Source organism: Triturus cristatus, chromosome 3_2 (genome assembly GCF_964204655.1).
Source record: "Triturus cristatus chromosome 3_2, aTriCri1.1, whole genome shotgun sequence".
In the NCBI taxonomy this organism is placed as follows: Eukaryota; Metazoa; Chordata; class Amphibia; order Caudata; family Salamandridae; genus Triturus; species Triturus cristatus.
In genome coordinates this window covers 1,039,741,569-1,039,767,126 of record NC_140584.1, presented here as the reverse complement: position 1 = coordinate 1,039,767,126, position 25,558 = coordinate 1,039,741,569, and the positions used below count along the sequence as shown (strand labels likewise).

The 25,558-nt window shown below is 45.6% G+C and overlaps 1 protein-coding gene across 5 annotated transcripts in view; it reads right to left on the bottom strand.

The window, feature by feature from the left end:
* Positions 1-25,558, bottom strand: part of METTL27 (methyltransferase like 27) — an 86,188-nt gene that overhangs the window by 20,910 nt on the left and 39,720 nt on the right. For all 5 annotated transcript variants that reach the window (XR_014980058.1, XR_014980057.1, XM_085649709.1 and 2 more), the window contains 2 exons: positions 11,868-11,994; positions 7,384-7,512 (listed from right to left, as the gene is read on the bottom strand). Coding sequence is in view for 3 of the 5 variants with exons in the window: in XM_085649708.1 (XP_085505834.1) it covers positions 7,384-7,512; positions 11,868-11,994 (256 nt within the window). In the remaining 2 variants the exon portion in view is untranslated. The remainder of the gene's footprint in view (positions 1-7,383; positions 7,513-11,867; positions 11,995-25,558) is intronic.

Sequence of the window (25,558 nt, the reverse complement as noted above, 5' to 3'; positions counted from 1 at the left end):
AATTTACCAGCACCTGTAGCCAGAACGGCAGTGCTCAGTAGAAGAGGGGGCAGGCTTAACGGGGGCACAAGGAGCCAACAGAGCGGCATTGATGAGGGGACAGGTTAACCTGAGCGGGACCTCCCGCATTACCATAAGATGGCGCCTCTGCGCGTGGCATCGAGCCCGCGCTTTGGAAGGTGTTTATCGCAGCTGCCAAGACTCAGCGTGTGGAGAGAAAAGCGCTCTGGTCTGCAGCACAGAGAGACCCCACTGTCTCAGAACGGCCTCGCCGTTCACAGATTTCCTGATGTATGTGACACACTGCTGCGGGGCAAGAAATGTGGTTTCAATCAAGAAACGGATGACAAGCTGCGGGTTCGCGAAGGAAGCATTTATTGCGTGTCGGTGCGGGCGCTGGTGCCCCCGGAACGAGGGATAGCATCACGGAGTGAAGGTAAGCACAATAGCAGTGTAGCCAGGGGGCCAATGCTGCGGCGTACCGGGCATAGAGGGTCGGCATGGGAAGAGTCGTTAGAGCACGAGTTGTAACAGGAGGCTCTAAGATTGAAAACCGGGAGAATCTAGCCTGGCATTATAGGCCTCAACGCGGCTGAGAGGGATTACCTGGGCACCCCTGCCCAGTTTGCTATGGGGTGGAAACGGCGCCGTTGGGTTAAAATAATCTCTCTAAAGTGGCAGGTGAATAGCTGAGAGAAAGGCGACAGTCGGGTATTGTTAGAAAATGGGAGAATTGGTCACAGTATTCATTTGACTTGGGACTCTGGCGAGGCGTGTGTGGTGCGATAGGAGGCGTTGTGTTTCATGACCTCAAGCAGCTTTCTGGGTTGGTTTCTAATTCTATCCCAGTCCATTTCAGACCTAAAAAAAGACGACATTTTAAAGGACACTGAATACTTGATTAGAATAATGTCAGGATACACCAGAAGAGTATATGATACATAGTGCTTTATTCTAGTTATTCTCCAGGGATTGATGCGCACGGAATGTGGTATACTTCCGATTAGAATAATGTCAGGATACACCAGAAGAGTATATGATGCATAGTGCTTTATTCTAGTTATTCTCCAGGGATTGATGCGCACGGAATGTGGTATACTTCCGAAGCAGTGACATGGTAACCGGTCTCGTGAAAAAAGCTCTAGATCAGTGCGGGGTCTGAGTCAGGATAATGTGGACCACATACTGCCAGAGCAAGGCTGCTAGCGGCAGTCACCCCCCCTCAGCAACCCAGAGCCCTCCCATCCCAGCTTTAGAAACAGGCACTTACCACGCACAATATCCGCGGCCTTCTGAGGTTTACGGCGCAGGTCTTTGCAGGGAATAAATGAGGATGGCAGAACAGTACACGCCATTTCAATAGTGAGCAACCTCTGAATACTGTTGTTGATTTATTTTCTTACTAGTGCTTTGCAGAGTTACTATTAAACTATTGGGTACAGTAGAGCCGAACAAATCATCGGAGGCGTTAGAGGTTAAGGGCACCGACTAAAGTGGTGAGGCGTAGTGGCCAGAGCAGCTGACTTCTCAGCTGAGAGAACATGGCCGAGCATCACGGCTCAACAGCCGGCGAGTCCAACCATTAAAATATGCTCGTGGCATGGAAGGTCAATTGGGTAATGCGAATCCGGCGGGTAATTTGCCTTTAGTTGGGTAGGCCTTTGGTCGCTCAGACCGAGGAGAAGAGTGGGACGAGAAAACGTTTGTATTGTTTTCTGCTGATAGTGATATGGAGTAAGGAAGCTGAGGAACCTCTCAAATATAGTAAAACTGAGGCAGCTAAGAATTAAATAAACTAAGGCGAAGGGGAAAAGGACCAGGTCAGTTGTTGAGATCACGTTCACTTCAAGGCGCAACTCTCCTCAAGGGACGTAATATTATACACATAGTTAAGAGACAAAACCCCTGTTTGACCTATACCGCTAAGATGGCGCGCGCAGTTAAAAAAAAAAAAAAATGAAAAATTGTACTGCGTGGTGATAAGAGGGGTGAGAAACATGCACGCAAAACAGAGAATGAGAGATACATGTTACACAAAGTCCTGAGTACACGGAGGCCTATGAAGGTTATTTTATGTGACTGTTTTTCTAACATTGTCATCAGAATCACCGAGGGGCCAGAGAGAATTTTAAGTGAGTGGGTATAAGGGCAGCTCAGTGCAGGCTTACGTAACATGGGAGATTGCCCTGTGTACAACAAGTAGATGGAATGAAAGAGAGACGGCATGGAATCCTGCACAGAAGCGGGAACACTGCTGCTCCTAGAATGGCAATCGAAGAGAGGCATTTAACCCTCGGACTAGTAAGCAACCCCGCAGAGACAATAGTCCACAGCGAACTCTTTTGGAGCCGGAGAAAAAAAAATAAAATTAAAAAAAAATAAAAAAAAAAAAATTATGTACATGACAGTAACAGTGATATTGGCGCGCAGAGATCTGACTACCCAAGTCTCGTGGGTCTGCGGTCGGTGACTTAGTGGGCACGCATAAGAACCTATTCAACAATTGTAGTGTAGTTTGGAGGGAACTGCCTTTCGCATAGAGGTTGGGAAGTCCGGTTAAGGACCGATGGCTTTGCTAAATGGGAAAAGCGAATGCCACACGTTACTTATTTTACAGCCACCAGCCAAAAGCATACTTTGGCACGGAGGAAGCGATGAGTTGGTGCGAAGTAAAGGAGAAACAGGCTAAGGTTATGCAGCAAGAATCGGAAGGGGAAGGGTCACTCCATCTTAGTTCTTACCCAGCACCTGCAGCGTGTGATGTTCTGCTGCAACCATTGACGGTCCAGAAAGAAGTGTAGTTGCGTTAAAAACCCAATTCAGGGCAACGGATCTAACAAATTCATTTATTTATTTGCAAAGTTTTATCTAGCGCTGACTAGACCCGAAGGGATCAGAGCGCTTTACATAATTATCAGCTAGTTACAGGTTACATAGTTACATCAATTACAGGAACCAAGTATAGGCATGGAATGGATAGGTTATGGTCTGAAATTGGCTAAATGGCAATAACTAAGTCGCTTAAATAGGACATATTTAACAAAGCTGCACAGCCGGGAGTTAACTAGTTCATCAGGGCTAAATAAAGGCCAGGTCAGCTGGCAGAGTCGCGAATAAACACAGTTGGAAAACAGCAACTTCATTTATAGATAGGAACAAGGATGCTACTGATAAACCCCAAGCAAGAAATTAAACCGGGTCAGGGGCAGCGGGCTTGCTGACATTAGGCACTTTCCAAGCAAATCTTTTATTCATCCTGGCGTCTGCTGCAGCTTAGCCCCTTCGCCGCGGCGGGAATTCCGCCGCGGCGCTGGGGGGGGGGCTTGGGGGCACAGCGGCGGTGCCGTGGTCGTGGCGGGGTCGCTCCGTCGGGGGTCACGGTTGGGCTGTGCTCGTGGCGGAGTGGTTCCGTCATGACCCCGCCCGCGGCGCTAGTCGCCCGCACAGGCGGGGGATTGGCGCCGCGTGGGCGGAGCGGGCGACAACGGTCGCGGCGTGGCGGGGCCACTCCGTCGTGGGCGCGCGGCGCCCGTGGCTCATGGCGGGGTGGTTCAGCCATGAGCAGGGAAGGGGTTGAGTTAGCTGCATGGTCTCAAGGGAAGATAAACAGACAGGGAGAGGTTGGCAGAAAAACATGCCTTCACCCATGGACAAAGGAGACCAGCCTCCTGCGTCCACTGCTTAATTTGCAATAATTGTAGGGGTACTGGAGCAGAGGGGTTTCCTATAACGTTAGGGCAAGGCAGGGGTCGTTTGGGGGGGAGCTCCCTCTGATCGAGAAACCATAGGGAGCGTGGCGGAGCTAACCTAACTAAATTAGCAAACGAAAGGGAAGAACTCACCAAAAGATAGATGGGAGGCTCTCACAGTGTCCTTGGGATGCCGCACAGCAGGAGCACTGAGGGAGCCAGAGGGCGGCACGCCGCCAGCAAAGATTAGAGATAATGCTCTCCCATGACCCTTGGGATGCCTCACGGCAGGGGTTCAGAAGGATACAAAAGCAAAGGACCCAGTCACAAGAAAATAGAGTAGATGCTCAAGAAAGGTCCTTGGGATGCCATCCGGCAGGGACCTCTGGGTGAAGGGAGGGCCCACGAAAGGGTACAGGGCGAGCGGGACGGCGCTTGCGGCCCAGACAGGTCCAAACGGAGACCCGCCAAATCGGTAGCAAGCTGAAGCCTAGACCCGAAATCAGAAAACCCAAAAAGGGTTCCCTCCCCTCCCAGGTGATTGATAAAGCTGGGTCAAGAATACTAATAATGCAACTGTTATAACCTGTTGTGTTTGTTGGTGATGTGCAAAAGTACATCTCTGAATGAGCGTTGAAGGAGTACCGTATGGACATATTTGGGAAAACTTATTAAGCACCTACTGTGCATCATTCCTGTGGCACTGTATTGAATTACAGCTACATTGGATTTTATGGACAAGGACTTCGGGTGAGAGATCGCTCACCGGAGTATGAGATTTCCTTTTTCTTTATTTTCGTTGTTACAATACTGTTTTGTGGGGTGTGAGTGTGTGCCTCTATCTTGTGGGGGTGGTGTGTGTTCTGATTTAGTTGAGGTTGTGGGGTGGTGTGTACCCCAATTTTTGTTCCATAGGGATGTTTGTACCCTGGTGATTGGGTGGTGTTTGAGGAGTTTTGTAGCTGAATGTCCAGTTTTGAGACGTTTTGGGAGTTATGTGCTCCGGTTCATTTCAGTTCACAGGGAGTTGGTTCCCTATTACTATGTGTTGAGTTTAAGGGAGGTGTTTTTCCCCTATAGGGTGACGTTGTTCCCCTATTTCTGTAATTTGTATCATAGGGAGATTTATTTTCTCTATTTCTGAGTTTAAGGGAGGTGTTTTTCCCCTATAGGGTGACGTTGTTCCCCTATTTCTGTAATTTGTATCATAGGGAGGTTTATTTTCCCTATTTCTGAGTTTAAGGGAGGTGTTTTTCCCCTATAGGGTGACGTTGTTCCCCTATTTCTGTAATTTGTATCATAGGGAGGTTTATTTTCCCTATTTCTGAGTTTAAGGGAGGAGTTTTTCCCCTATAGGGTGACGTTGTTCCCCTATTTCTGTGATTTGTATCATAGGGAGGTTTATTTTCCCTATTTCTGTGTTGCGTTATGGTGTATCATAGGGAGGTTTATTTTCCCTATTTCTGAGTTTAAGGGAGGTGTTTTTCCCCTATAGGGTGACGTTGTTCCCCTATTTCTGTGTTGCATTATGGTGTATCATAGGGAGGTTTATTTTCCCTATTTCCGAGTTTATGGGAGGTGTTTTCCCCTATAGGGTGACGTTGTTCCCCTATTTCTGTGATTTGTATCATAGGGAGGTTTATTTTCCCTATTTCCGAGTTTTTGGGAGGTGTTTTCCCCTATGGGGTGGTGTGTTTACCCCATTGCTGTTCGTTTGTTGGTGGTGTTTACCATCTAATTAGGTTCTCTAGGGAGGGGGATGGGGTTCATTATTGATTTTCTTGCAAGTATTTTCTGATTTGTTGTATGTTTACTTGCGTAATGAATTTTCTGTTTATGTATGCAATGGTATTTTGGTGATATCTTGATTTTATGCATTTGTATCTTTATGCTTTGTTTTTGTAAGGAAGGGAGATGTGTTATAACCTGTTGTGTTGTGTGCATCTTCCTTATTACTATTCTGTCCCTTGCTGCTCAGCCATGAGTGATGTCACTTAGAATGTTGGGTGTGAGGGACTGGGGAGTTGGCAGTTGGAAGAGATGGGCTGAGCAGCAGGGAGGCTGCTCCTGGTGGGGCTCTCATAGGGACTTGACAGAGGCTTTACTTGTGATCTACCTTCATATTTAATCCTGTATCCTGCCTAATAAATATACAACCTGTTCTACGTTACCTGGCTACCTGATTGATGCCTCATTATTACAGCAACATGCACATAACCATGAACAATGTGATACAAATGTATAAATTGTTATTATGCGAATAAACTGCGACCTTTTCAGGCACCCAATAAAGTTGTCAGTGGTGATTTAAGGTAGCAGAGCGCAGTTGGATGGAATGAGGGGGGAAGCGGGGAAGGGAGACTCGCCGCCTGGAGGGGGTTATGAAACAGTAAGAGTGGGGTGACCCCGTGAGCGAAATCGAAAGAGTGTAGCGACATTTATGAAAGTAGAAAGAGTGGTGGTACTGGTCATGCTCAAACTACTTATCGATAATCCCTTTACTCCTGGTTAACACTCCTCATCCTAAACGTTACATCCAAGGAGGAGTCTGGCTTCTTAAGAGACATCCCGGTCTTTGGAGACTTTAAGCGCATTTATAGTTCATCACAATATCCAGCTCCGGGCAGGAGCATCAACCACTGACACTGATCTACAAAGAAACTTGGTAACTCCATCTCCTACTTCTTTCTGGAAAACTGAACTTTTGGCATGAAGTTTGCCTCGGTCTTAGTACCATTTCATTCCTGCAAGATTATCGGATAACATGATGGCCGCCTATGTTACCCCCTCTGATTTACCTTTGTAACGATCACCAAATAGAATACTTGTTATGTGGGTAATTTTGCTGCCACTTCGTACACAGGTTCAAAGGTTAGGTCGCGTGATGTTGTCGGAGTAAATCCGAAGGAGGAGCAAAAGGACAAAATGGAGGTGTATCAGCAAAAACAACTGACAATTCTCCCTCCAAATTTCCCCTCAGATTCCAGTCCCGTGAGGGAGTTTCTCTGAAGCCATCAATGGCCTTACACTGGCGACATACTTCAGCCGTCAACAAGCCCACGTGAAAGCCATCATGTTAGAAATATAATGCTTGGTCCGCTTCACAGCTCAGTGTAGTCAAACCACCACTCACTCACAAACCCTGGAAGAACGATGTATGTAGGTTATACGCCTTTCTTGAGGAAGGCCAACAAAGCTTGAATGTGTAATGCTACTAGGCCAGAACTGGCTAACTCCTTGAGTCCTGGTTACTCAATTTCCAGACCTTGAGTTTGAAGGGGTGACATCAAGAATAGAGAGGTACAAACACCCCAGGGACCATCCCACAATACCCATTTTGGGGATATTGACATTTGAAAAAATTGTGTGCCAACCCAACCTGGGGAAAATAAGATGCCAATTACCACAACTACGTTTTCCCGGAGAATCCATGTAGAAGGGTAGAAGGGTGGTGAAGAGAGGGATTAAATTAGAGTGTAATCTTTTTTGAGAAAAATAATTTGCAATGGAGAGTTTGTGGTAAAGAGGTGGATGGCTCATCACAGACCTAAACCCGTGAGCAAGGAAACGGGATGTGGCGGTGCTAAAGAGGATGGTAATCCAGTTAGCAAACCATTAAGAGTGGGGCGGCATTGTTGACTACATAGTAGTCTTACAGGGACTACTATGAAGTAAGTAGTAGGCGTTTTGTTACCTCCGCAGCCACGAGTCCTGTGCCACAGGCCACATCTAGGATCAGTCTTGAGTCGCGATCAGTCGGGAAAGCGGATGCCACGCAGTCAGCGGCCAGCCGGGGAGCACGGTATTCCAGAACGTCCACATCCTGCAGAGAATAGAGGGATTGTAACAGCAGAGAACTGGAATGGTGGAATGAGGCTCCAATGGGAACACAGGAGGTGTGACAGCAGAGACCTAAAATGGTAAAAAAAGGTTTGACTGGGCAACCTGTGCATTGTGGAAAGAGACACATCACAGCTTAAGGAATGGGGTGTTTCCCAACAACGCACAGTAAGTCCTACTGCATATCACAAAGCCAGGGGGTGTTCTAACACTCATTTGGAGGGATGGTCTGCAATTATCCCTGAAGTAATTCTCTGGAAAGAGACTCACCACAGCTTAAAAAGAAGGACGCTCTAACAGTCTAACTCAGAGGTCTCCAAACTGGGGGGCCGACTACCAGCGGCACTAAAAGAAGGTCAGAGGTGAGCGAGCCTGTGGCTGGGTGATGACTGAACCTTTTTCAGACACTGCCCTAGTGTCTCTGAAAACCAACAGCATTGTGTCAATATACCTGGCAAAGTGTCTTTGTGTAAAAGGGATAACTGAACTTCATGAAATGCTAAATTTTATAATATTAACAAATAAAAGGTAATAAGAGCTCTTTTATCCAAATTTTCTTACAATATTTTTTACTGGATTAATTTTAAATGAGGGAGCCAACATGTGTATGTAAAATAAGAATGTTGTTTTTGTTCTACTTTTCCTTCAATATGATCCATTCTAATCTTACTTAAAACGTTTGGCTTGCTTCCATTGTTTTACACAACACACACATTAACTCCCCCTACATTTGTTGGAAAAATGCTCACATGTGAATGATACCAAGAGAGCCCAACTTAAGGGGGCGGGGGTAGGAACGGGGGGATGAAGCGCCCTTGTCTTACTGAAATGATATCTCCAGAGGAGCCTGGTGTAGAGGATCTACCGGAACAACTGAAAACACTGCGTACTAAGGGCCCATAAGGCGCCACCTGCCCCTCAAAGGACAGATATTCATTCATCCATCCCAGATGCTGGCATCACAAGAGCATACCTCTGCCAGTGTGCACATTCAACGAGTATGGCGGATTATACGCAACTGCAAGTTTGTTGCGGACGGGGGTGCGGGCTAGAAACAGGAGTGATGCCAGGGGTGGGAAGGACTGCGGACATTAGGAACATGCTGCACACCGATGGGTATTCATTCGTAAACCTTCTATATACCTTTGTACATTCAATTCGATTTTTGATTTTTAGTGCTGAAAAACGCACGAGTGAGAGTACACATTAGGGATGACAATAATGATGACACGTTTAATCTATTTAAGTGTTAAAGGAAAGGGATTTCTGCTTCTTTCCAGCGGGCATTTGTTCCCTTTCCCCTAACCTCAAGCCGGCACGTTGTCCTTCTGCAGACAACCGGTCAGCAGCATGTCAATATACACATGTGTATTCATGGCGTTCCCTGGTGGCTTGCCCTCATTTTCTTGACTACGTGTGCAATGCATGGAGACCATACAGTATGCATCCATACACCGATTAAAACTGTAAAATTCTTCTTTATTTCGACCTGTTCTGTATTCCAATGGGACAGCTAGTAACAACAGTTTTCCGACTAAGGTCAAGGCGTGAGTGTGTGTTTTTCGCACTTGTTTTATGTGAGTGGTGTACCAAAGCTCACTGGTGGTTCTGCATCACATGCGCTAAACCCTTTCCTGAATAATGCATGCTGTACGCAGGCCTACAACGCCGCGACTGCCAAGAAGGAGTTTACAATATTGTCATTTCAATTGTATTTATGTAGCGCTTACTACACCTGACAAGGTGTCGAATCCCTTTTCGGTGAGTAGCATTCTACTCCAGAACCCAAAAAGGATTAGTGGTGAATTTGTATAGGGAAATATGAAATTAATTTAAGCGGTGAACATGAGAGTCTATATGTGGAATTGGAAAGGATGGTGGAGGGATAGAATAGGGAAGGGTCTGGAAAGTGTTTATTTGGCGCTAATAGCAGTGGAGGAGGTTTGGGATGAGTAAAGGAGAGATGAAGGAGAGAAGGCTCTCTAGAAGTGGATTAGGGCGAAAGATGAGGTATCGGATGAGTCTAGGAGGGATACATGAGGGAAGGGTTTAGAAAGGCTTGTTTGGGAGATCTGAATAGTAAAAGAAGTTTGAGATGATCCAAGGATCAGGAGAGGAGGGAAGAGTCTAGAAAGGGTTATTTTGAGGATCATAGTAGTAGAATGGGATTGCGGATGAGTCAGAGAGTGACGATAGAGGATCTATTGAGGGAGGTATAAGGTATGAGTGAATAACACTTTGTGGAAGAGCTTCAAGACTGTCCAAATGGGCATATACTTCTTTAGCAACAGTAGCGCCAATTCTGTTACAAAATTACTCATTTTCATGTTTAGTGGTAAGTTGACGTGATGCTCACCCACATGTCATGGTTACAAATTTCAGGAAACAGAACACAAGGACGGCTCTTGAGTTTTGGATAGTAATAAAATCCTGTTGCCAATCTCAATCACTGTTACATTTTTAATTCCAACTGTGTTTTTCCAGGGCCTTAGCTCTTAATATATAGGGCCTGCTCCCAGACTCCTGACTACTACCAGTGGTACTCCCTCTAACCCTTATTATTCAGGTAACATTGCACCAAACAATACCAAGATTTTTTTTAAATGTTCTCATGGGGGACCCCCCGTACCCTACCCAATAAACCGCAGATTCGCTAACTCGTGGCCAATAATTCATCCACTGCTCTTACGACTCACCAATCTCCCAATTCCACCAGCCGCCACTGAGACATGCTCCAAGACAATTAGCAGTCTCCAAATATTTAGTACAGAAGACTGAGACAGAGCTATACGGAACTGATTGCAATGAATATCCGGATAAACCTTTCAGCATTTTAAGATTTAAATGAGGATGCTGTGGATTTTGACTATTTTAGCCTCTTTGACCTGCACAGTGAGTCATCTACCATATGGGCTCACACCTTCCTACAACAGGATCGGTGGCGAGAACCCTGAACATATGCTTAACACTTCCCAAATGTGCAGCTAACTAGCTCCCAGGACAACGACCAGCTGCACAACACACACACACACACACACACACACACATCTGCCAGGCAATGGGGTGTACCAAATGAAAGAATGTAAGAAGCTGGCACAGCCATATGGCCTCACCCTTCAAACCAGTACACTTGAGCTGACAGAGGAACCTTTCACACTTTACTCCACTCCCCTTAAATCTCCACAAATCAAGTCATACTCCAGTATGTCATCAAAACCTTGCAACCGGTTGGAAAGCCATCCCCGCATTACAGGATGCTCTGCAATGCCATACCTGTGACAGTTTGTGCGCTGTATAAATGAAAACTAGTCATACTAACACATATGTAGGGCATAAGAATGACTGCATATTCTGACATACTACTCCCCTCCTGCCTCTACAGAACTAGTGACCGCCAGCCCACTCTCGCATCTCCTGATCGATCACCTTCAATTCTAGAACCTCGGAGTTCTCCTCGTGTCCAGACCTTCTGAAGTAGGGCAGGCAGGCTCAACCACTCTGGGATGGGAGCATGGGAGTCGGGGAATCTCCTCGGGAGTAGCGTGGAGAGGACTTTGGCTACATTTCAAAATAGCTCCAGCCTCAGGTCTTGCTCAGGGGCACGCTGCAGAGCCGGAACCTCCTGCTCTGGTCAGCATCCTACTGTCAAGATTTCCAGTCACACAGCAGCTCCCACTGGTCAAGTGTAATGTGACATCACAGGTGGTGGCCTATCAGATTGCAGCTTCATCCAGACACCTACATTCAAACTGAAACACACAGAGTAAATAGTGTCCCACAAACACTGTCCACAGTGACAACGCCCAAGGCTACATATTGCTTAAAATGAAAACCTGACCAAAGGGTCCACAATCACCGATGAAAATGCTCGTGTGACATAAACAGCACTTAAAAATAAGCACAGTGCTACATGGGGAACCCTTTGCCGACCCGACCTCCATTACCAGCTCAAGTAAACGTTTTCACCCAGCTAGCGGATTGAGTGCACTATATAAAGTGGGCGGGCTTCCTCCCACCTCACTGTCCTTGTACCTCATCCTCCAGGGCATTCATTGAGTGAATGACAGACATTATGCGTTAACACCTCATGCCTCACCAAGGTTCTCTCTCTCATTCCATAGTGTTGGAAGCCACAGGAGGCAATGGTCCAACATACATGATCAGTATCAGTTTGGGCAGTGTGTGCGCGAATGTGTCCCCGCTCAATGATACCCAGTTCTGCGTGACTGTTATTCAGAAAGCAGTAACGCTTGTCTTAACCAGGGCAGGGAGTTAACGACCAACTGGGTGATTCGCTTTTGGTATCAGGTCACATAAGGAGAGACTATGCTCACTTACCCTTTCATAGTCCCGGGCCCAGTTATCATAAAACTGGAGTTTCTCACCCACAGAGATGGCCTTATGAGCAGATGTGATCACTTTTCGTACGTCCGATAGGTTCCTCCTTGGATCCGACATGCCCAACCTATGAGAAAAGACGGGACAGTTGTAAGAAATACTCAGAGAAGCCTACCCTCAGCGATAGACAGGGACATCAACAGAAAAGAGAAGTGCTCGAAGTTCAGGGTCCCCAACAGTGGGCATCACAAAGGGCATATATTCCATCTGACGAAAGAAGCACCAGGACACTCAAAGTTTCTGCACTGAACTATCATCTCATAAATGGAACAAATGTCCAAAAACTGGAGAGTTTGGATCACCTACTAGAGCACTGTCTGAGATTAACCCACATGATCAATAAATGTAGCAAATGTCTATCAGTGATATCCTTTACAGTTGCAAATCTGCCTGTCCCACATTTCCACTGGCTCAATGTTCAATCTCCTAGACCTTTCCAATCTTTTTTAAAAAATGTTTTATGGTCGGCCTCCTCTTTCACCCACTGATCAGTCTCTTTCTTTGTTCTCGTTGGTGCGCTCCGTCTCCTCTCTCACCCAATGATCAGTCATTCTTTGCTCTCGTTGGTGCACTCCGCCTCCTCTTTCACCCACTGATCAGTCTCTTTCTTTGTTCTCGTTGGTGCGCTCCGTCTCCTCTCTCACCCAATGATCAGTCATTCTTTGCTCTCGTTGGTGCACTCCGTCTCCTCTCTCACCAAATGATCAGTCATTCTTTGCACTCGTTGGTGCACTCCGTCTCCTCTCTCACCCAATGATCAGTCATTCTTTGCTCTCGTTGGTGCGCTCCGTCTCCTCTCTCACCAAATGATCAGTCATTCTTTGCGCTCGTTGGTGCGCTCCGTCTCCTCTCTCACCCAATGATCAGTCATTCTTTGCTCTCGTTGGTGCGCTCCGTCTCCTCTCTCACCCAATGATCAGTCATTCTTTGCTCTCGTTGGTGCGCTCCGTCTCCTCTCTCACCAAATGATCAGTCATTCTTTGCGCTCGTTGGTGCACTCCGTCTCCTCTCTCACCCAATGATCAGTCCTTCTTTGCTCTCGTTGGTGCACTCCGTCTCCTCTCTCACCCAATGATCAGTCATTCTTTGCTCTCGTTGGTGCACTGCGCCTCCTCTCTCACCCAATGATCAGTCATTCTTTGTCCTTGTTGGTGCGCTCAGTTACCTTGGTCTCCCAATGTCGTTCTTGGTGTGTGCTGCCTCCTTCCGTAATCAGTGCTCAGTTTCCGCTCTGTGTTTCTTGGTGTGCCACACATTCCACACCACCCAAAGACCAACTTTCCAGCCAGTCCTTTTGAGATGCCTTTCCACCTTTCATAATCATGCCTCATCTCCCCACCCGTGTACGCATGTCTGTTTTACATAAGATATCTTTATGTTGCAACAGCATGGACAGTGGAGTAATTCCTCCAGTTTGAACCAATAAATTGGTTTCAGCTTAATTGTTCAGATTAGAAAGAAGACTACTGCATTACTGACAGTGGATGCCTCACCGGCCACTCTCTTGAGCAGACTCCCATGCTAGCCAATGTGCTCTTGTGCTGAGCCTCCCGTCATCACCTGCTCGCAGAATAGAGCCTAGTCAGCGAGGGCTGGCATTGGTGGACTTGACAGTTACCTAGGCACCCTGGTGGGAAAAAAAAGACTTCGCACAACAACCAAAGGAGCAGTCTCTCTCCAACCTCAGCCACCCCAGTCAACATTTCTTTCCCTCCTCTTGACTTTCTTTCTCCCCTCCTCCTTGCGTCTATTCTATTTAGTGTTGTCTTGCAGCGGGTTGAGGTCTAACGCCTTAGCAAGGCACTCCAATGCCAATTATATCTTAACTGTGTCTCTTTGCTGTAGTGTATTTGTGAGCTGTGAGTGGGACTAAAGGGCTGGTAAAGCCGGCACCCAAGTAAAAGTCTGCGTGTTTCACACAGGAATGGCACAATCTATAAATCAAAGCCCAAACCACTCCACATCCCTCATTTGGCTCATCAACTTGAGATTGTCTGCAGAGAGGCAAAAATCTAAAAATAAATCACAAGTTGCTACTATTTTTTTTCAATTTTTAACCTTCACAAAGATCTCAACTCCATTGCAACTTAATTTCTACTTGTTTGGGTGCCAAAGCACCGCGTCGTCTGGGATGTTGCATTTTAAAAAATGCACAACAGCAGACTGGGTACCTGCGTCAAACGATGGCGAAAAGAGCTTCAGCATATGGTTTCTTTTTAAGCGCCTCTTCAAATCTTAAAAAAACTAAAACATTTTATATAGAGTACTATATGTTTCTGGCTAGGGTGAGCATTTCATTTAGAGACAAATATGCCTGAGGAACATGGCAGATATTTAGCATTGGAAATATCTGTGTACTAGGACATGCTAATAAAATTATTATACTGATATGTATAGTCTCTATTATGATATCCGTAATCCTGCAGTTATAAAAGAAAACTAAACCCCCTTGTGTCATGTTGCAAAGACATAAATGCAGGATGAATCAACCACATCCGACATTGGAGGGAAGAGATACCCTTATGCATCAAAAAACGGCATCTAGCTCACATTTCACCACTGTGGCGCCACTACAACAAGACGTACAACTGTGGGCGGTTTAGCGCCGCTAAGGAGAAACTAGGGCAGGGTTAGGATAGAAGTGATTTGTGGGTCATGTTGGCACATTCAAATACTGCATCAAGCCACACTGCCTAAGGAACAGCACATTCACCTTAAAAGCCCCTCTTCTGCTCCTACAACCACCGCGCCAGGCCTCTGCCACCACCACCACATGGGAGGTAATGCTGATGTGCCACTCACCTGATGAAAGGGGCAGTCCACTACTCCACACTGCTGCTGCCTTCGCTGTATATGTGTACGTATGAGGGAAGGCTCGTGCTGCAGAGGCTGGACGCAATATTTGCAAGCCAAGCTTGCACTATAGCTGGGTGGTGGGAAAGGGTTGGTGGTGTGAGCCTCTTTATGTATGTACGTTTGAGCACCCGTGTCTTTCACTACCACTGCATCCTTTCTGTGTATTTGAAGGACGCTTGCTCTGCTCCTGCCTGTCTGGTACCTCTGTGCGCGTGGCATGCTGGCATAGCTGATGCCAGTTACTGCTCACATTTTAAACAAGCATTGGCATAGCCAATAGGTCTCGCTTTTGGGACCTTATAAGTATTTAGTTATGCAGCACAATATCCTTGGTGTAACAACATCAACTGTTGCATGGCTAAACACTTATAAGGTCCCAAAAGCGAGACCTATTGGCTATGCCAATGCTTGTTTACATAGTAACTGTTGAGTATCAGCTACGTACTACTCCCAAATAGACCGCTAGCATGTCAACCGACCAGCGTGAGAGAGAGACTTAGAGAGCGAGAGAGAGAGATTTAGAGAGGGAGCGAGAGAGAGAGATTGAGAGAGAGAGAAAGAGAAAGAGAAAGAGAAAGAGAGAAAGAGAGAGAGCGAGAGAGAGCGAGAGAGAAAGATTTAGAGGGAGAGAGAGATACATGTAAATTATATAAAAAAATATATAATAATTTATTAAGAAGAAAAATAATCAGTGAAGGAAAGAGACTGAGAAGCAACAGTGAAAAGCTAGGAAGTGGTGGACGAAAAGCAATGGAGAGGAGGGGTGGCAGAGCAACGGAGAACTGGTGGGAGCAACAGAAGAGCAGAGGAGGGTGACAGAGGAAGAGAAGGAAGCAACACGCAGGTGCAGCAAGGTCGCGGAGCTGACGGAAGGGAAAATAAAAAGCAACAGAAAAATGGGTAGTGGTGAGGGCAAAAACACAAAAAGCTGGCAGGGAGGAGCAGATGCCCAATCTGTCCACTCCAAACAACGCTCCCTCCTGATACTTTGCTGCAGAACTAACGGGAAACATTTAAAAAGCAAAATATGAAGTTACATTTCCAGAAGGATGTAAAACGGGAGGAAGTGCATTGTACTCGTTATTTGAATTTACTTATTTTAGGAAGAACACTAATTAAATTGCAGTTTGAAAAGGCATATATTTTAATCAATGCGGCTCTGAGACATGCTCATGAGCACCCTTGTAGTTTATTAGATATATCGGTAAACGCAAATGCTTTAAATTAACAACTGTCTGGGATGTAGCATATATGACTTCGAGGCACTGAAATGTTTCCTTTGGTGTGCAGGCTGTAATGGTATATGTAGCGTGTCTAATATCAGTAAGCTCGGTCCCAAAGCAAGCACCAGTAGAGGCGTGTTTGGAAACGGAAGGCTGTGTAAGGTGAGGGATGCATGGATTGGAGAGAGGCAGGCTGTACCGTGCAGAGTTTAGCAGCCATGTTGGGAAAGAGACTACCAAGAGATCTGTAGCACGAGCAGCGGGAGAAGCCGGGAGGCGGGGCACACGCGCACACGAAGGAGGACACGGTTTCAGATTTATCTTCTGCGAGGGAGGGCTATATTTTAATTGAAGCATTAACTTTCGTGATGACCTATCTGTAGTGAGGAGAGAGATGTTTGCACAGGATTCCACTTTGGAAACAGTACCTCTTGTTTGCTTTCTGTTTAAACAGCAATACGAAGCAGGCGAGAATACAAATATTTGAATTTATTGCCCAGTCCGCACCTAACCGAAACAAACTAGTGGGATTACAATCAAAATAATTCCTGTCTCTTGAGTCATCGCGGTTACATCAAAGCTCGGCGAGCAGCAGTGACTATAAAAAATAGCCAGTAAGGTGTGCGCGAATGCAATGCAGTGGATTCAGAAATGAAACTGAGGACGCAGTAGACTCAAAACTCCTACCAAACCTTTGCCCTTTGATTGGGCCGATTACTTTATTGTGAATTAAAGGGTTGTCTACAAGCATCACGATCGGGGCATCAACCGACATGTAAAAAAGCAAGACCGGATCTGAGAGCAGGTTACGGCTGTTTTCGTCTGCGTGAGAGTTGGCAATGAGGGAATAATATTTGCAGCGCAAATTTTCCGAAATACGTATGGCAATGCCGACCAAAGAGCGGCTCATGTTCGATGTTCCGTTTCTGTTTTGGACGTTCTGTGGGGAAGAGGAGGGATTGGGGTGGGATGGGGGGTTAGTATTCAAGAGGGCCGAGGAGTAGAGAGTGAAGTTCGCCTGTCAGCATGGGGAATGTTTTCCATGGGCGCAGTAACCTGATCCTGCTGGGAAGCCCTGGCGAACGAGCTCTCGGACTGGGGGCGTGCAATGCGTCAGTCGCGGACTTACGAGACATACCTGGGAACAAAGTCAAACGAAACTATGAACGAAACTGAAATATTTCAAATGTAACAATATTACGGGCTTATGTTAAAGTACAAAAAAAAAAACACGTTTGCCGCAGTAACCCGACCCTGCTGGGAAGCCCTGGCGAACGAGCGCTTGGACTGGGGGTGTGCAATGCGTCAGTCGCGGACTTACGAGACATGCCTGGGAACAAACTTGAACGAAGTACGTGAGTGGTGCACGCGCAGCAGCGGCAAAAGTGAAAGTGATCGCGCTCCAGATGGCGCCTCGGGCGCTGAAAGCTGACAGCTTACTGCAATATAATATTCAGAACTACGGTGTCAGTGGATTCCTGTGCATTTCAAGATGGGTATGCACATAACAACTGTGACGTGGTTAAGGCACTGCACGAGTTCACATTATTACTTCACAAACCGATCTTGCTCTGTTATTTCACATGGCACGATAAAGAGGGCGGAGGAAGCAAGGGAAATAAAAAAAAGAAAGCACCCGATTGGAGCGCGCGCAGCAGCGGCAAAAGTGAAAGTGATCGCGCTCCAGCTGAAAGCTGCGCGCGTGCACACGCGTGTAACCACAAGCGCTAGGCCAGCAAAAGCGTGTGGTAGCACTTTTAAAAGCCCACTTACTAAACGTCTCGCAGAGCAGCGCATGCGCTGGCTCAGGTGAGACCTAAAAAAACAGGAGCTGGAAGAACACTCTACAGTCAATACGGTAATTAGTCGACCAAGGATGTGTTCAGCTGCAGAGGAATGCCTTCGCCCAGGAAACTCCTGTCCAGGCCTAGATTAAACATGCAGTGAAGTGAACACCCTCTTGCACCCATAGATCTTTGAGTTCTGTTCTTCATTCAGGCCACCACCGGCTTGAATTTTCTACCAATGTCTCCCAATGTCAGGAGGGCTCCTCAATAAAACTAAACAATGTGTTAATGCAGGGCGTGGGTGCCATTTTATGTGCCCGCTTGACCTGCTTCAAAAGGCCACTAACTGCCCTTTTCTCACTTTCATGAAAAATATACAGCCATCAGAAATGCTGTTAATAACAAGCATTGGTAAATGCATTAGGTTTCACTTATGTGATTAATAATAAAAACATTTTTGGTAAGTTTTAAGTTGGTGAGCAGTGTAAGTTACAGAAACTCTGTAATAGTGTTATGACTTGTTTTTTTGAGAAAGGCAATATATTGTGCAGTATCTGCGGGTTATATAAAGCGGGCATGTACCTTTGGGTGATGCTGTGAAAACCAGAGTGTCAATCTTTTTGTTGAAAAATGTCTCCACACATTGCTAGCGCTCACACTGCCCAATTCCATTGAATGCCTTTTCTTTCTTGTTCAGCAATAGAAGTTAGTGTCACTGTGTAAACGATGCTTGGGATTATTATGTAAGCCTTTGATTTTGCCCTGCTTCTTCACTGGCAATACTAAAAGGCTGGCAGGCAACGCCAGACGTGTTCGCATTGGCAATGCTTATTTAGCATGAATTTACTCCACAAGTCCTTTGCGAAAAAGGACGAATTACCATATTTCGCAGTTTTTACACCGAAGCCCGCTTAAGACCCCGGCCCTCCCACTCTTTTTCCCTATTCGTTATTGTCCCAGGATAATTGATACAACTTCAGGAAACACAGTATAATAAAATAAACAAGCATTTTGTGGAAATATGGATTTTTCTGGTCAGTTATGTCCCCTATCTTGGACCCCAACGGTTCCATGTGCATGTCACAAGTACATGTATGTTCCCTCCAGTTCCAGTTATGAAGACGCAAATACATGTGCGTCCACCGTCAACATGTCCTTTGTCAGATCCGCCATGAATAGGCCGGATATTCCCTTCCTAAGTACGAAAGGCCACCGGTTTTATATGGTTCACTTATGCCATTTTACAGTCCAGGCAAGTAGGCCCTGATTCTGTCATCAAACTCTTCTTGCCTTCTGCCTCTGAAAGCTCCAGTCTGAGCCTGCATCTGTGACCATGAACTTTGTCTCATTCTCTGCGCGGCTCACGAAGCCTGACATCAGCCTATTCTCTGCCAAGAACTGTATTTCACCTTCGAATTATCTGCTTCCCCCTCAGCCGATGCATTCCTGCCTAGTAGCTTAAGTAAACATTCTTCCAGTTACCGAGCAAAAGGCCGACTTCTCTGTCCTCATGCAAGTAATTCATAGCCCTGTTACCATGGAATATTCCTACCCCCTTGCATTCAGTGTAGACACTTAGACGCTTGTACACGCACGCACAGTCAGTATAGAATAGATTCTGTCCGAGAGTCCTTCTTTTATGGATAACATAGTTCTTTAAACATAGGATGTTAGATATGATTTGGGATAAGGTTGACTTGACCCCCCAGACTTCTCGTCTCCACATATAGAGCTAAATGTCAAGTCCCCGTCACCCCCCTAGTTACACGTCAATTACACGTCATACTGCTGCGCGCGCATCTATGCCAAGTATTATCTTATAGATCCACCTATGTATTACATCACAACCAATCATGTTCCTTTTTACTCATTATTACACCCATTTTCGGTTACGCAGACCAAACGTCAATTTCCTTATCAATTGTTACGCCTACTGTATTCACTTCATTATAATGTATGTACTATAAAAGTTACTTCTTGTCAATAAAGTGTGTGTTTTCACTTCCTGAACCTTCGTGGTGACGGAACATTGGGAGCAACCGATTATAATCGAATTAATGGAATAAAGCCCATTTCGAACCTCTAATACCACGGATTCTGCCTCTCATTTTATTGAGCTATTTTACTATGTTCCTGTATCAAATTCAGTCCCGGTAAAGGAGAAATATTTACCACATGATGGCGCCCGAACAGGGACACTTTCTCATCTCACGCGCCGGCGGTGCGTTGCAGGCCCGGTCTCCTGCCACAGCTGGACGGACAACAACGCGTACCAGCAGGATTTCCTGTATCTCCCTCCGGTCAAGCGGGGGCGACTGAGACTGCGATCAACACCCAGACGAGGCGGTGAGAAGTGCGAAGTATCCCGACCAGAGCCTAGCTGAGAGAGCAAGATCCGAGGTATACAGAGACCCACCAGTCCGAAGTCAAGCCCAGTGTCCGACGAGTCGAGTCGAGTCGAGTCCGGTCCGGTTCAAGTTCAAGTTACTGAGGCCTTCCGTTTCCGAAGCTACCCGGTGAGTACCATTGCTGGGGAGGCATTTCTGACGTGCACATAGGTTGTGCCGGTCAAGACGGGTTTGGGTACACAAATCCGGTCTGCACTGTTTTAGCAGTGTATCTGTACTGTTTAGCAGTATATCAAGTATTCCGAAGTATTCCGAAGAGTCTAGTTATTGTCTAGTTATTGTCGAGAATTAAGCTTGGTGATTAGTTATGCAGACGATCATCATTGTTGTTTCAGTTAAAGGTTTAATGTTAAATGTTTAAAGTGTTTAAGTATGTTCTGTATATCGTGGTATGAATGACTGTTCATTATCGTGTTTATTGTATTAAGTCTGTTCAAATTCAAGTATCAGGTCAAAAATCAAGTATAAGGTCAGCTCTCAATATGCCGCTCTTTTCGAAATTAAGACAGATCACTACCAGAAAAGGGGTTCTCGAAGAAGCCGTCCCTATTCCTCCTAGGGACACTCCAGGGCACTTTATGTATCACAAACATGGCTTAGACGCTATATTATTTCTTGATTTATGGGTAGACTATACCAAGGGATTACCAGAAAGTCAGAGGTGGCCCACAGCGGGGACCTGGGATGCAGAGTGCATCATGAAAGTCGAGGAAGAGTTATGGAAAAGGAAAGTCAGACAGTCACAGAAAGACGCCGTTGAATTATGGCGTAAAGAATCACATAGACGAACAGAAAAAGCACGTAGACAGGAAGAGAAGAGTAAAGAGAATTCCAATAAAGTTCGAGAGAATCTATTAATTGAGGAAGGTATCCGAGTGAAATCAGAACAAGTAGACAGACAAAGAAATGCCCTTATGAATGGTATGTATCCCCTTCTGGCCGAAGGATTACCTAAGGCTACTCCAGAAACACCAAAAGACTTGCCAACCCCATTGTTCCCAATAAAGGTACATCCTAAGGGGCATCCTAGAACCGCAGAAGATGTTTTTCTTTCCTCATATTTAGATGACGCAGCTCCCGAGTATGCAAATTCCGCCCCACATAGACCGCATACCAGGGAGGTTCAACGCCAAGATCCAGTGCCCGTATCCCTACAGCAACAAATCGAGTCACAAGTTCCGGCAAGCACATCTGTTTCTGTATCCGCTCCTACAGCTACTTCTATGGCTGTGCCCACACCTGTAGTTGCGGTGTCACGTTCGACGAATCCTTTTACACCCGACGCCCCAGATGGGGCCGCGGGAGGAGCTACCAATATCTTTTCTACGCCACCCAGAATAAATAAACTTACTTTTCAAGAGTCAGCGCATTCACGTACACCCAAACTCCTTAGTGCCCGTGCGCTTAAGGAACTTCTTATAGATTGTAGATATGACCCGGTGCCTGGAAAAGAGGACGAAATGACCCTAGCATCATTGCGTATCAGACGAGCCGCAGTGTATTTAGCGAAGTTACCAGGAATGACTGCGCATCTAGATAATATATATCATTTTGTCCAAACGGGGCGAGATCCAGAATGTATTTACAGAGCTATGGAATACCAGAAAGTAGAGATACAGGGGGAACTGTTACGTTTCCTCATAAACTGTGTGATCAGAAATCAAGACCGACCGGGGGTAGACCCGGAAGCAATGAAAATTCTTACAAGATGGAGCCAGAATATATCGGAAGGGAGACATGATAAACAAAATTGTATAATAGCCATGTGCCGAAAGATCCGTAAAGAAATAGAACGCCTACACGAAGAGCGATTAGAGGTAGACGAGTTCGAACAAAACGAGGAAGAAGGGTCAGGACTGCCCACAGGACAGTCGGACACCATAGCCTATGTAGGTAAAGGAAGATCTTGTAATAGGAATCAGACTAGATATCATACTGACTCAATACATCCGATATGTCCAGATAATAACAGGAATTTTCAAATACCTATAATTAATATAAGGTCTAACGAGCATTCGTTCCAAACCGCCGACAAACTACTCCGAGAACGAAGGGGTTATCATTTCCTCGATTCTATGGATGAACAAGATTTAGCCAGGGCAGCTGTCCATTGGGTGGACAGTCCCGGAAAATATAGTGATGATACAGTAGTACGCACATTTTTGAATCTTACCCCAGATGAACAAAGGTTAGCTGGGATTTATATGATTCAACAACTCATTATACTATATCGGAGTCAGCATTCGGACCCTGGTCCCTTGCCTGACATACTGACTGAATTACTTATGAATAAATGGAGAGGACCAGGTACTGAATTAATTAAAGAAATTCTAGAATCAAGAAAGCAGTATATTCTTTTTGTATGTTCAGAACATGTTCCATTGTCCGTCAAGGAAAGAACTACGTATCACATAGATAGACAGAATCCCTTACGAGAAGTGCACCCAATAAAGGGTGAGGACAATCAGTTTAAACGCGTATTTGTATATACGCCCATATCGAAAATAGAATTGTTAGAAATGAAGAAAGTGGTACCCAGTCATGACAAGGACCCAGCGGGTTTTCACCGAGAAATTAAAGACATGTTACTCATGGGAGAGTATACCTACCCCGACATTATGACAATATTAAAGGTGTTGATGCCTGCTGGCATTTATGAGAAACTCAAGGAAAAAGAGTGGGAGGTAGGTGACCAAAAGATAGAATGGTCAGCATTAGAAGCAGAAGAAAGGGCCCGAGGTCCAGGTTCGGGGCTTGGGGACAAAACTAAAGCACTACCAGGTCTACTAGTACAGGTACTGCCACGTTTATTAACTACGAAAAAGGAAGATTGGGGTACAATTTCAGCCTGTAAGCAGAAGCAAGATGAAGACACTAGTGATTACTATGCCCGATTTGAAAAATGTTTTGGTATAAATAGTGGCATAAAAGCAAGTAGCGAATCATACCCACATCTGTTTGTAACAAAATTAGTAGAAAATGCTCTGCCCCCAGTAAAGAATAGAGTATTAAAATTCGAGAGTACCTGGCAAGGTAACACTCCATCACAAATGTTACAAATGTTACAGTACCATCACAATAGAATTAGAGAGGAACAAGAACATGAACACAGACGCATGAAAGACACGAAAATGAAAATGCTAGTTTCCCAGACAGTTCCAGCTGAAGGGCATAAAAGGGGTATGACACATTCCGATTCAGCAGGACCTGTAAAAGGGACATGCAATTATTGTAAAAAGCCAGGCCATTACGTACACGATTGTCCAGTTTTAAAACATAATATCGCCATAGGTAAAACACAAGAAAGATCACGGCCACTTAGACAAGATCAGAATGAACAAGGAGCTACGCAGCATGCCCAGGCCATGCCAGCCGCACAACAGCCAATACAGTTTGTGCCAGCTGCACCACCGTTGCCTGCTGCTGCCACACAGACAACAACACGACAAATGTATCAGACCGCACAGTATGAATATCCCGAGTATCAGCGTTACGCATGAACAAGCCTAGAGAGGGAAGTTGACTTACCCCTTATTGAAATCCCAGTAGACCAAGAAGGACCTTATGTACATAGTGAATTATTAGGCCAAGATAGAAAATTTCTACTCGATACAGGGGCAAGTCGAACGACCATAAAACGTAGTGAAGTTCCAGGGGCACCCCTCTCAGGCTCACAGAATATTTCCCTTGGTTTTTCAGGAAAACCTATTGTTAATGAAGTGTCACAACCTCTGCCACTTACGATAGGACCTTTGACCCGAACCACAGATTTATTGCTTACTAAATCATGTCCAGAAAATCTATTAGGAATAAAAACGTTAAAAGCTCTAGGAGCCATAATATGTTGTTCTCCGGAAGGAGTAAGATTGTTTTTACGTGATTTTAAAGGTCACTATGTGTCTAGAGACATGGATCCCCGATTACAGATTTTACCTACACGTCTATGGGCACAAGGCCCTACTGATGTTGGATGCATGAATATTACACCATATCAAGTCACATTAAAGGCAGGAGTGGTGCTACCACGAATGCGACAATACAAGTTACCACCAGATGCTGTAGTGGCTTTACTACAAATCATTGACGAGCTCATTGCCCAAGGAGTAGTTGTGGAAACAGACTCCAATATATGTAATTCACCGATAATACCGATTCTTAAACGAACAGATCCGAAGGCCCCGCCAGTATATCGATTGGTTATTGATCTGCGCGAGTTAAACAAATGCATTGTGCCACAATTCCCTGTGGTCCCAGATATCTCGTCATTACTGACAGCTATTGATTCCGAAGCGACATTCTTCACTGTAATCGATCTCAAAAATGCCTTTTTCAGCGTCCCAATAGATCCGGAAAGCCAATATTTGTTCGGATTTAGTTTAAATGGGCGTAGCTTTAAATTCACCCGCGCACCTCAAGGATTTACAGAAAGCCCCAGCATCTATAGCCAAGCACTGAAACGAGAACTTGACAGTATCCACATGCCAGTTAACACTGCTCTGCTTCAATACGTCGATGATCTGCTGATCACCGCCCGAAGCGAACCTGAATGTGAAAAAGCATCACTGACAGTTTTACGATTTCTAGCCGAAAAAGGGCACAAGGTGTCCCCTTCTAAGCTGCAATTCTGTGTCCAGCGAGTTATTTATCTTGGACACTCGCTGTCCAAGGAGGGAAGGCAGCTTACACCAGACCGCATTCAGTTGATAGCTAACATGCCAATACCCAAGACACAAAAGGAGGTGCGGGCTTTCATAGGCCTCACTTCATACTGTAGACAGTGGATCCCGCAATATGCATTTCTGGCAAAACCACTCATTCAGTTGACAACCCAGGAGGCAGCCACATCGACTGTTCTCCCTTGGACTCAAGAACATACACAAGCTTTTGAAAGCTTAAAGAAAACTTTATGTCAAGCACCTGTTTTAGCAACACCATGTTACAGAAAACAGTTTACACTCTTTGTTACAGAACGCGAAGGTACTGCTTTGTCAGTACTCACACAGGATCAAGCAGGAGCACACAAACCATGTGCTTATTTTTCTAGTACATTAGATCCCGTAGCTCAGGCTTTGCCTGCATGTCTGAAATCAGTGGCAGCGACAGCTTTAGCAATCAGACAAAGCGATGCCATAGTGTTAGGACATCCATTGACAGTTCAAGTACCACACGCAGTAGAGGTTCTTGTAAATAGAACACAAACACAACACTTGACCATAGCACGACTTACAGGGTATGAACTTACATTGTTTCAGCCACATATAGAAATCAGACGCTGTAACACATTGAATCCTGCCACACTTTTACCAGTAGTCGGAACAGACCCACTAGCCCATGACTGTATTGAAGTTATTACAATA